Here is a 12,816-nt window from a genome sequence, read left to right as displayed (position 1 = left end):
CAGATGATAAAATCCTGCTCGCATAAGCAATATGGCGTTCGACGCCGCCTTGCCACTGGACGAGGACTGCACCAAGGCCGATGTTACTGGCGTCTGTGTGTAGTTCGGTGTCGGCATATTCGTCGTAGTGTCCGAGCAAGGGCTCAGACTGGAGACGCTGCTGGAGCTAGGAGAAAGCGCGTGTTTGCTCAGGGCCCCACACGAAGGGACCATCTTCTTTTGTCAGACGAGTAAGGGGTTCGAAAATGTTTGCGAAATTTCACACAAAGCGTCTGTAGTACGCGCAGAGGCCTAAAAATCGACGCACATTACGTTTGTTGGCAGGTGGTGGAAAATCTGCAACAGCCAATGTTTTGCCTGGGTCTGGCCGTATACCATCAGGGCTAACAAGCCGGCCTAGGAACTTTAATTCATCAGCCTGACTATGTCCACTGCAGGACAAAGGCCTCTACCATGTTCCGCCAGTTAACCCGGTCCTGTGCTTGCTGCTGCCAATTTATACCCGCAAACTTCTAAATCTCACCTGCCCACCTAACCTTGTGTCTCCCCCTAACCCGCTTCCCTTCTCTGGGAATCCAGTTAGTTACCCTTAATGACCAGCGGTTATCCTGTCTACGCGCTACATGCCCGGCCCATGTCCATTTCCTCTTCGTTATTTCAACTATGATATCCTTAACCCCCGTTTGTCCCCTAATCCACTCTGCTCTCTTCTTGTCTCTTAAGGTTACACCTACCATTTTTCTTTCCATTGCTCGCTGCGTCGTCCTCAATTTAAGCTGAACCCTCTATGTAAGTCTCCAGGTTTCTGCTCCGTAGCTAAGTACCGGCAAGATACAGCTGTTATATACTTTCCTCTTGAGGGAAAGTGGCAATCTACCTGTCATAATTTGAGAGTGCTTGCCGAATGTGCTCCACCCCATTTTTATTCTTCTAGTTACTTCAATCTCGTGGTTAGGCTCTGCGGTTATTACCTGCCCTAAGTAGACATAGTCTTTTACAACTTCAAGTGCACTATTACCTATCTCGAAGCGCTGCTCCTTTCCGAGGTTGTTGTACATTACTTTCGTTTTCTGCAGATTAATTTTAAGACCCACCTTTCTGCTCTCCTTGTCTAACTCCGTAATCATGAGTTGCAATTCGTCCCCTGAGTTACTCAGCAATGCAATGTCATTGGCGAAGCGCAGGTTACTAAGGTATTCTCCATTAATTCTTATCCCTAACTGTTCCCATTCTAGGCTTCTGAAAACCTCCTGTAAGCACGCGGTAAATAGCATTGGGGAGATTGTGTCCCCCTGCCTTACACCCTTCTTGATTGGTATTCTGTTGCTTTCTTTATGAAGCACTATGGTAGCAGTTGATCCCCTGTAGATTTCTTCCAGAATGTTTATATATACTTCATCTACGCCCTGATTCCGCAGTGTCTGCATGACGGTTGATATTTCTACTGAATCAAACGCCTTCTCGTAATCTATGAAGGCTATGTATAGTGGTTGGTTATACTCTGAGCATTTCTCTATTACCTGATTGATAGTATGAATGTGGTCAATTGTTGAGTAGCCTGTTCGAAATCCTGCTTGTTCCTTTGGTTGATTGAATTCTAATGTTTTCTTTACTCTGTTAGCAATTACCTTTGTAAATAGCTTGTATACTACAGAGAGCAAGCAACTTTAATTCGTTGTAACCAAAATGACATTTTTCTGGTTTCAGTGATAGGCCTGCCATGCGAATTGCAGCAAACACAGATCTAAGTCGCTGCAAGTGCTGCTCAAACGTTTGGGAGAAGACAACGGCGTCGTCTAAGTAAACAAGGCATGCTTCCCACTTGAGACCGGAGAGCACTGTATCCATCATCCTCTGGAATGTCGCAGGGGCAGAACACAGACCGAAGGGCAGCACCTTGAATTCGTACAGACCATCAAGCGTTATGAATGCTGTTTTCTCTCGATCGCGTTCATCAACTTCGATCTGCCAGTAGCCACTGCGTAAATCCATAGAGGAGAAGTATCGGGCGCGTCGGAGGCGCTCTAGTGAGTCGTCATTGCGCGGAAGCGGATAAACGTCTTTCTTAGTGACTTTGTTGAGTTTGCGGTAATCGAAGCAAAATGGGAGAGTGCTGTCCTTTTTTTACTAGTACGACGGGGATAAACGTGGACTGTTCGAGGGTTGGATTACGCCATCTTCGAGCATCTGTCTCACTTGAGAACGTATTGCCTCTTGTTCCTTTTGTGATACTCGGTAGGCAAGCTGACGTATGGGTCGCTCAGCATGGTCAGTGACAATGCGGTGCTTTATGGTTGGCGTTTGTTTTATCTAAGATATAGACGCGAAACAGTCGCTAAACATGCGGAGGATACAGCGGATTTGCTCTTTCTGCGCACATGACAGATTCGGATTGACATCGACTATATCGGCTACCGCAGTGTCACTTTCAACGGCTGCATAAATTGGGGCTATCGTCGTACACGCTTCATCGTCAATGGATTCGAAATGAGCGATAGTTGTTCGCTTGGCCAAATGTTGGTATGCTCCATTAAAATTGGTGACCAACTCAGTCGTCCCACGTTTAAATTGAATTATGCCGCGGGCAACGCAGATTTGCCGAGACAAGAGCACCGAAAGGTTGGCTTCAGCGATACCACTACTGTCATGGTCTATGTCACCTTGTACAGTAACGAACATACTGGTGCGTGGCGGAAGTGTGACGGTGTCGTCGACAATGCGAAGCGCAGTCTTCTGCGGATCGGTATCTCTAGGCTTCGGACCATAGTCGTCAGCAAACGTTACGAGGCAGTCTCGAAGGTTTATAACAGCGCCGTGCTCGCGAAGGAAATCCATGCCAAGGATAGCTTTCCAGGAGCATTCGGGAAGCACAACGAAAGAAGCAATGAACGTCGACTCACAGATTTGCAGCCTTGCGGTGCATCTCCCGATTGGTGTCAAGAGATGACCACCTGCTGTCCGAAGGTTTGGTCCATGCCCCCAAGGAGTCATGACTTTCCTGAGTTCAGCCACAAGTTCAGCGCTGATAACTGAGTGGTTGGCGCCGGTGTCAACCACAGCAGTCACTGGATGGTTGTCGACAAGGACGGCAATGTCAGCAGAAACAGGTTCGTCCGCGATGTGAGGAGTCAGCTGAAAGGAATCATCGAAGGTCGGCGGATGGGTCAAAGGAGGCTGTTTTAACGATAGCTTAACAGCAGTCCCACCCCCGGAGGCCGCTGATTCTAGTTTCCCCGGCGTGGACTTGGGGACCGAGCAGATCGTCCCGCAACAACATCGGAGAAAGTAGAGTATTGATTCGCGGACGTAGAGCGTCGAGGAGACAGAGAGCGTGATTGGCGTCGCTGAATATTCAGAGACGGTAGACTTGCTAAGTATTCTGCGACGGCGCGGGGTCGTTCCCAGTCCCTGGGCTGACGAGCGTCTGGCCGAAATCCAAGTAGGCCCATCTGTCTGTACGAGCACTCCCGGTACAAGTGACCTGGCTCACCACAGTGGTAGCATAGTGGCCGATTGTCAGAAGCGCGCCACACGCTAGATTTCCGCAAATTAGGTCGCGGATTCTCATAGTGTCGCGGGCCCGAGAAGTACTGCGGCAGCTGCAGGCAAGTCGGCCGTTGGTTTTCATAGTGCGGCAGGCCCGAGAAGTGCTGCGGCGTCTGCAAGATAGTCGGTCGGGGGAAATAGCTGGCCACCGGTGCAGAAGTGCATACAGCTTCCGCGTACGTTAGCAGAGGAGCTTCGGTTGGAGGTGGCACTAATGGTCGTACCAGCTGCCGCACCTCTTCACGGACGACGTCTGTCAGAGCAGCCACTTGGGGCTGTGAAGGCACTGCGTGAAGCTTTTGCAGCTCGTCGTGTACAATGCTACGGACTAGCTCAGCAAGGTTTCTCACGCTCGTGACATCAGGTGTTACCAAGGGTGCTGACAGACATGCAAGGTTGTCGGACCGCTCATACTGCGAAGACCGCTGTCTTAGCATTTGCTCCATTGTCATCGTTCACGGAGGAATTATGCCACGGTAGCTGGTGGGTTTCGTACAAGTCCTGCAAACAGCTGCTGCTTGACACCCTGCATCAAAATGCGTAGCTTTTTTGTCTTTCGTCATTGCAGAATCCGCTCGACGGAACAGACGAGACATCTCCTCAACGAACATGGCTACGCTTTCATTAGGTCTTTGATTGCGAGAATTGAGGAGACGTTCGGCTTGTTCTTTCCGGTCGGCGCTATCATACGTGTTCCGCAGCTGAGTGCAAAACACCGGCCAGGTTGTCAGGGCGGCCTCGTGGTTCTCGAACCAAATACGCGCCGAATCCTCCAGGTATAAATAGACAAACCGCAGTTTCCGGTGCTCGTTACACTCGTTGGCGACGTCGACTCGATCGTATTGGTCCAGCCAGTCTTCAACGTCTTCGTAGGGCTCCCCATGGAAGGGCTTTGGGGTTGGAGGGGCTGGTAGCCATGGAGCTGGCGGAGTCGCGGTCTGTTCAGTCTGGCTTGCAGTTGTCGCATATGCTACGGTTCTGGAGCCTTCCGGAAGAGGGCCGAATTGGGGTGGTAGACCTAGTTGCCGCCGACTGCGTCGAAGGTTGGCTGTTTCTACCAAGGCGTCGATGTTGGGGCCGAGATCTTTCTCATGGTAACAGTGTATAGACTATTACCCAGCGCCTCCACCAGTTGTCACATTACACCGTAACTGTAACCTGTAGATAATGGCACACAAGGACGTCAAACTGATTCCAACAACGGCCATACAACTTTTTCGTTTTTTCTCTGCACGCGCACCTTCGTCCTCTTCTGAACAGCGGCACATACAAGTTTGCCAGCATCTGTGGAAATGATACTTTCAGAACTTGTACTAGTGGCAATATATATATATATATTCCCCCTTAAAAGAGGAGCAAACTTCACACTAGAATAGTGCGGTTCATTCACGATTCCTTGGAAAGGTGCTTCAGAGACGTCGTATTAAACTGTCAGTAAACAATTTAATAAGTAAAAAAAAGATGGTTTGTAGAACTCCTACAATCGTTTGTTACAACAAATAAAAGCGAACACTTACCACTTGCTGGTTCAAAAGATGTGCAATGAAACGCACAGATGCCATGCACGTGAGCTTGTCATTTCGCCTAAATGATCGTCTGAACTGGATCACCAGTCTCTTTAGTATAAGCTCCCCGGTCTGAGGAAACTGAAAAAAAAAGGGGTACATCGTAAGCAAATAACAAGCAGATAAATAAAGTGCAAAAACTTAGAATATGTAGGCTTACCCTAGTGTTTATGACTGCCACCATTGCTGCATAAACATGGGTAAAGGTGGGTGACGCTGCCTGGGCAGTCATGATTGTGCGGCACAAAAGGCCCCTGCACATCATTGTTTCCACAGTGAGATCAAATGAACATTAATTAAAATGCACACTGACCATGAGCTCAAGCACAATGGTTTAACAGTCAGTCACTTGCTCATGATACATTTTATAAGGCAGCACAAGCCAGTCAGTCAAAAAGTATTTTCCGCATTAAAGTTATGTGGATGCCATAACTAAAAGAACAATATGATACTGACTGAGAGAGTTATCCAGAAACAAGAGGTTTATGGATTAACTGGAGTCCAGATAAGAAGAACTGAGAATGGTGAAAGCAAACTCTGAGTTAACAATAGCAGCCCCAGGAAGGAGCCAATGCTTCAACAAGGGTCTGATCCCCATTGAGAAATTATGGGCCAAAAGTGCTTCAAAACTGCAGTTTTCTTAACTGCAGGGGTGAAACGGCTGAGACTAAATTGGGAGCAATATTTTTGGAGCAGCAAAATTTCAATATGAAGCAGAAGAATCTTGTTTGGGAGCAGTTAGCGGCATTTAATATGTCATCCTGGGAGCTTGAAAAAAAATGTTTAGCAACGTGGGGGCACCAGTGCATATTCTAATTGGTTTATAATACACATAACACTGAAACAGATTTCAAAGGAAGTTTTAAAACAGATTATCGCCAGGTGTGAACTGCACTACCTTTTTACATACCACGTGACCTACCTGGCCCTCGTAAGACACATGTGAAATAATATTAAAAAAAGGTTTTGTTGAAAACTAGGTTCCCCGAAAACATTTAGAAAGAAAAACGCATCACACCCAAAAAGACATCCAAAAATTGTGATTGCACAAGAATCTTAGTTATGTAGCAGTGGTCCAGCTCTTAACAGACAACAAAAGCATAAAACGTGTGCATACTAAGCGATAAGCAAATGATACTAATAACGCCTCTTCACACGAGCAGCCACGTGTTATTAATATGGCAGATGTTGAGTGTTTTGTTTCCCTTTAATCGTAGGTCATCAGCGTCGATGTAGAACTGATAATACATCAACTTCGATTCCCACTCCACAACTCTCGAAAAGCGCTCACACAGTGAAGATAATTCGTGTCCACGCAAACGAACCACTGAACGTACAAAGGCCGGTTTTATTGCATAAGAAGAAGAAAAAAAAAAAACGAAGTCACACTGCTGCTGACCGAAACACCAATTCAACTAAGCCTAAAAGCATCGCCCAGAGCCGGCACGCATGCAGCGACACCTCTTAAAGCGCACGTTGAGAGTTTAGATTACAAAATGAAGCAGTGACAAATCATGAAAACTGTGCCACGTAATAGCCGACGCATCATGAGTCACAAATAAAGTGCTGTGGTGCCCATTCATATAGTTTAAAACAGTTTGAACATGCGTTCCGTCACCACGGCTTCGCAAATGACCAAATGTTTCTCTCTACTCGCAGACAGCGATGCGCGAATTTAGCGTGCGATGGCTTTTTTAAATGCAAAATGCAATGAGAACTCAGTTGTCTAAATAAGTTGGTAGCTAATGGGCGTAAACCGGGAATGGGTTGCTCGCGTTCTGTTGCTCATGGAACCCATTTCGAGAACCGATGTGCATGCCCCAGAGCATCCAAGAGAGGCATCGCATGCAAGGAAATGACTCCACGTTTATAGTTACTCGCTCACGGCAAATGCACATGCGGAGGTGACTGCACGCAGCAGCATCAACATAAAAACCGCAGCAACTAGAGGAAGTTGTCTAAATAAGTTGGTAGCTAATGGGCGTAAACCGGAAATGGGCTGCTCGCGTTCTGTTGCTCATGGAACCCATTTCGAGAACCGATGTGCATGCCCCAGAGCATCCAAGAGAGGCATCGCATGCAAGGAAATGACTCCACATTTATAGTTACTCGCTCACAGCAAATGCACATGCGGAGGTGACTGCACGCAGCAGCATCAACATAAAAACCGCAGCAACTAGAGGAAGGCGCTATGCACAACAAATCACCTGAGTGTCAACCCTGCTACGCTTGCCACACGACTCTGTGGTCTTCTCAAGGCGACAGTAATACCAGAACACACAGCTTAGCTAGTAGAAGCAGCACGTTCGATGCATGGTAGCACATTTCTGTGGGGTCACATATATTTACAACAGTTTAGAGGAGATTATGGTGGCCCATATGGGAGCCTTCACACCAGAAAAGTGCAAAGTAAAAAAAAAACAAAAAACTCGATTGGGCGTCTCATTAATCAACTCGGCCTTTTCTCCCACTGAAGCTGAGGTTGGCATCAAAATTCTAGCTTTCGAAACTGTTTTGGAGCAGTTCCGTGCAATTTTCCTGATTTTTATGCTCTTGGAGCAGCTTGGCGCAAGAAAACAGAAATGTATCGAAAATGCGCAGTATGCGCAACTGTCTCACCCCTGTAACTGTAATCACAGATTCTGGAATGGATGCTTTCCAGTGTTTCCCAGTTGAAAAAACGTCAGAAGCTGAGCTGTAGCCCATACTAGCCCATTACAGTTACGATACTGATACAAATTTTGATGTGTTGAACCCAGGGATATTATATTGTCAATACCGAACTCTTTAGCACCATTTTAGAAATCCCATGAAAAAGTATAGAACTGAATTATGCATATAGTGCAACATCCACTGCCACATACAATTTATCGAATGCTATGTTGTATCCCTGCAAGTTTTCTTTTCCTGACAGTATTGCAGTCACGTCTAGCACCTTTGAAGACATCAGGCCAATAAAATGGCAGTGCTTTGTCAAATGCGATCAAACAATGCAATAAATTTCATGAGGACTGCAAGCAGTGGGTGCATTTACCTAAACGTGGATGAATGCCTGCCAACCTAAGGAATTCAGAAAGTTTCTTGAACTGGCAATGACACCACTTTTTGGAAGTGTATATTTACACCGTCATACAAGTCTTCTGTGTACAGAGACGGCTCTGAGCAAGCGTGAGGCTCAGCAAATGCTAGTAAAATATTTATTTTGATATTCAAGACAATTTTATCATGGCTCACCTACCAACATTAACACTACCTTTACGTCAGGCTACAGTACGAATTCTGGTGTCGTCATACAGCAATCTGGCAAGGTTTAATGACGCCAAAGCACCAATAATTCCAATATGGCCGGTTGTGTGTCACCAAAACATTCAAAATGGCTGCTCATGCGTCAATGACGAAGGCACGGTGCGAAGCAGCCGTGAAAATGTCATGACATCTAGCGCGAGCACGTGACGAGAAGCTCAAACCATGTTGTGACGTCAGGGAAAATCAAACTAGCTCTCAAAAACCCACTGTAAATACTTTTTCAAGGTGCACTCGTGCTTAGCAGTGCATTTTCTAGGCTCTTGAAGTCGTGGCCTTCTATTTGACACTAAAAAATAAGAACTGATAATGTTTATTTCAGTAACCCTTTAGGCAATGAAAGAAGGACGTGGACGAAACATTTTTTGCTCAAGGCAACAAGAATGTTGGAAATAGCTCTGAATTATTGCCAGCATAGTTACAACTAGTGCTAGAGCTAATAATTAACAGGGTCTTGAACCAGTCCTTGTGTTTGGTGAAAAGACACAAAAATGAGAAAGCAGAGTTCAAAAGTGGGGCACGAAGTTGCCATTTTCTCAAGCGCCCCCCCCCCCCCCCCCTTTAGGTATCACAATTTTCATAGCAAACCAGGTGGCTGCTGTTGGCCAATAGCCAACATTTAGACAAGATGCGCTTCTTCCCACAAGATGCTGCCACATGCTGTGTGCCATACTCCATAGAGAGCTAAAATTACATAGTAGCAATGCTAGAAAGCATCATAACCACACTAAAAGAAAGTAATTACGTTTCAAAACGCATGCCCAGTCATGATTTGTGCGTGACATAGCTCAAGCTTCTGTCCCTATTTGCCCGTAATCATTCCACTAAAAAAAACACTTTCACCCCTGACAATGTGGTATCTTTAAATGAAATGAAAAAGAAAAAAAAATCAGCAGTGTGGCCTTAGGACAGTTTTTTTGGCAGTTCTATGGCTGTTTCCATAAAATTAGTAAGAAGAAGTTTTGTAGCAGTTTTTTTTTTTTTTTCAGATTTGTGGCTGTCTCAATATTATAGTAAAAATTGGTTTGAAATTGGGAATGTTATGGTAAAGTAGCAAGCATTGGCAGGCAAGCAGCACATGGCGTATTAAAATACCCCCCCCCCCCCCCCCCCATATAATAAGCTACATTTCACTGCAACCCAGCAGTGCCATGCAATGAAGCATACTACCTGAACTATATGGTATCTATAACATCAAATTGCCATTATTGTGAACTATTCTGCGCTCACCTTCACACGCAATACACTTTGATTCAGCTGTATTTTTGATTGGACGCTGGAGGGCATTGACATATTGCCCAACACCCCATTTTCCTTGTTGCTATTGTTGACACTTATCTCCAATTGCAAGATGAACATACATTGGCATATGCAGTGTGTATTCGTAACTGCTGCCAAGAAACGTAAGGGTGCACGAATCGCATACACAAGAAAGCATATATAAAACATGTGACTGACTCGACGACAGCTACCAAACTTTTGACCAAATCAGGACAATAGGCCGTAAATTAAAAAAATACCCCAGTTAAAAATTAAGTTTTCTCTTATGCTTTTACTGATTTTCTTATGACTGGATTGACTTTCAACCATTTTTTCCTTGAATTCCAAATGAATTGTGGATTTCCCCTTCAGGACTACTAATAACTAGTTGAATGAGAGCATTCCAGGGGCAACATTTTCCACAGATAAAATGTTTGCACCTGTACTTTATAATTCTGCAATAATCCTGCCAACACACTGTCTGCAGATGCAGCTAGAAGACAAAAATCACATACCTTCCACGAACGAGGTTCTCCCGCATCAGCTCTTTGATTATTACATCTATGTTTCCCACGTTTGCTTTGTTTACCAAGCCATTAATGCTCTTCTTCAGCGCTTCCCAAGCAATGCGCTGATATTCAGCACTGAAAATAAAGAATTCAAAACAAAAATCACACATGCGCGACCATGAACACTTGTCCTAAATATTCCCTTGGAAAGATGAAGAAGTAGAGACACCGAAATGATAGATAGCTCAGTGCGACAGAATCTAAGGCAACATTAAAATGGAAGTTTCTGCAGCAACTAAGACCACCATTTATACTGAACCTATTACACAGCATATATGATTTTCATACTCAGATTCCTCCTGACGTATACATCAACCGGCCTCACTACACATCAGCACACAAAAATCATGAACCCAAAATAAAATATAAATGCAACACATATTCTTTAGCAAGTCTTTTTTCCCAAGAACTATCAATCAGTAGAATTGACTTCCTTCCACGATACTAAGAATTTCTTCCACTGATACGTTCTTTTCTGCAATACAAACGATTTAATCCTTTGACCACTAAGTATTAAAATATTGTGTGTACACCTCACAATCCCCATGATATGTACCGTATCTCAATTCACAACATTAAAGACCCATAGGTGGCGCGACTGTACATCCAACATGGCGATCGTTGAGATGATCGCATCAAACGAGATTGTACAATACACGTTTGGCGAAAGGTATAATTCTTCGCACCTCGGTGGCTCTCGATTTATGTTTTTGTGAAAGTATGGAGGCACTAACATACTATAAGTAAATAATGTCGGGTAGCAAATTGGGTAGATAAATATGGGCAAAATTGTAAATAAGGCAAATTCACACATCGGTGGTTGTTGGTAATTGTGTGCAACGCCTACTTTCATGTAAAAAAAAATATAATAATGGGAGCCTCAGTACAAATTTCTCAGTAATATCAGAGACATTATCTAGATGCGCTTCAACTCTTAGACTTGCTTGCATTGCATTCTGCCGCAAAGCTTGTTCAGCTCACATACAAGCACGAAGTAAAATAAGCAAGCAAAAAAAAAAACTTATTGCTTTTCAATACTGAAGCACAAGCATCACTTGAGGCATGGGTTAAAAAAACCAACAACAGCAGAATATCAGGAGAATGAAGCTTGACAAGCAGAGAACGAAACCAGTCGCAATATGCAATTTTCACGTTTAAGAGGCGATGTTCCAGTTACTATTCTTTCGGTATTTCAGAAGTACAAAAAGAGCCTGGGGTGGGACATAAAGGAAAAATAAAAGCTCCATTATCAAATATTACCACACGAGAGATGCTGCAGATGTGAAGGTCATGGAGGCAAATCGCAGACGCTTCAGGTGTGGAAAAATTCGAGGAATGTTTTAAAACCGGTCCTTTCATTGTATTCTAGAGGCGGAACGCATTCCTAATAGTTCTGGTGCTGTTTGCACAGCGACCGTGTCGAGTGGAGGAACTAAGCGTGAAAACTGATATTCAAGGTACAAACCTGGAAGTTGATGTACTCGTACACAAAATGGGCATTGCATTCTTGGTCATTTCAGGACTCTGGTTATTTGCCTGCTAAATGTAACCTTCTTAACCACTTGCAGCGTTTTGGGGTGCTAATTTGAATGGGAGGCTCGCTTTGCCTCCCGGTGTACAGGCTGTGAACATCGAAGCTCACAATGATATCAGTCGGCCTTTTTTTTTTTCTACTTTCCCTTTAACTTGAGAAACTGAAAGGTTCACGATAATATCGAGGCCGTTCTAAACCTTGCAGAACAGCCACAAACACGGCAAAATAATCATCAACATTTGCTGTTTCAAACAGGTCGAAAACTTCAATCATCTCTGCAGGACTTCCGGTGACCACCGCTCAGCGGCGCCACGGTATGTACTTGGAAGTTGAGAATAGTAATGTTTTCTTTCTGTGCTTTCCTTATATTTTATACTCTACCAATTACCGCTGCCACAATTTGTTGTAATATAATTGTCTGTTTTTTTTTTCACAATACATATGCTATTTGTGATGTAGCTGTGTATGTTCGTGTCCACATAGAGTAATGTGCTCTTTTATTTTTTTAATACATTTTACAAACCTGCAATTTTCTTATTGTTCTTTCTCTATAATCCCTCCACCCACACTGTAATACTTGTATGGGCACTGTGAGTACTAAACAAATAAATAAATAAACCAAAGTGCGCACATGCACTTGAAAATTGCACTTAAAGGGGCACTAAAGTCAAATAATTAATGTTAGAGTAAAAGGTCAATGTTTGAGAACATCTAATCCATCAACATAATCAGCAGCAGTGCTCTACTAATCGGGACATTAAGGTAAATGTAGGACATGATATGCACCACGAGTGGCACATCTTGGAATGATCCCAATGATGTCAAGAGTGGAATTAATCCCTTGTGCTCTACTTATAATGAAAAAGAACCTTCCGTGTACTATAAGACGTAATGAAACGCAGTTCATGAGTTTCTGTTTGATTCACAAATAAAAACTTGTTCGTATTACCTTGGAGAGTGGCAAGGGCGGTCTAACAAAAGTTTAGTTTTTCACCAGTTTTAGCTTCTCGGGTGCAGTCATATATCTCAGTAGCAGTTT

General features: G+C 44.2%; 1 protein-coding gene across 3 annotated transcripts in view; it reads right to left on the bottom strand.

Moving 5' to 3' along the window:
- The window catches only part of ncm (pre-mRNA-splicing factor nucampholin), a 97,921-nt gene that overhangs the window by 45,714 nt on the left and 39,391 nt on the right, over window positions 1–12,816 (bottom strand). For all 3 annotated transcript variants that reach the window (XM_075876883.1, XM_075876884.1, XM_075876885.1), the window contains 3 exons: window positions 10,190–10,318; window positions 5,272–5,365; window positions 5,064–5,192 (listed from right to left, as the gene is read on the bottom strand). In XM_075876883.1, the coding sequence (XP_075732998.1) occupies window positions 5,064–5,192; window positions 5,272–5,365; window positions 10,190–10,318 (352 nt within the window). The remainder of the gene's footprint in view (window positions 1–5,063; window positions 5,193–5,271; window positions 5,366–10,189; window positions 10,319–12,816) is intronic.

Source organism: Rhipicephalus microplus, chromosome X (assembly GCF_043290135.1).
Source record: "Rhipicephalus microplus isolate Deutch F79 chromosome X, USDA_Rmic, whole genome shotgun sequence".
Taxonomy (NCBI): Eukaryota; Metazoa; Arthropoda; class Arachnida; order Ixodida; family Ixodidae; genus Rhipicephalus; species Rhipicephalus microplus.
This window is presented reverse-complemented; position numbering and strand designations above follow the sequence as displayed.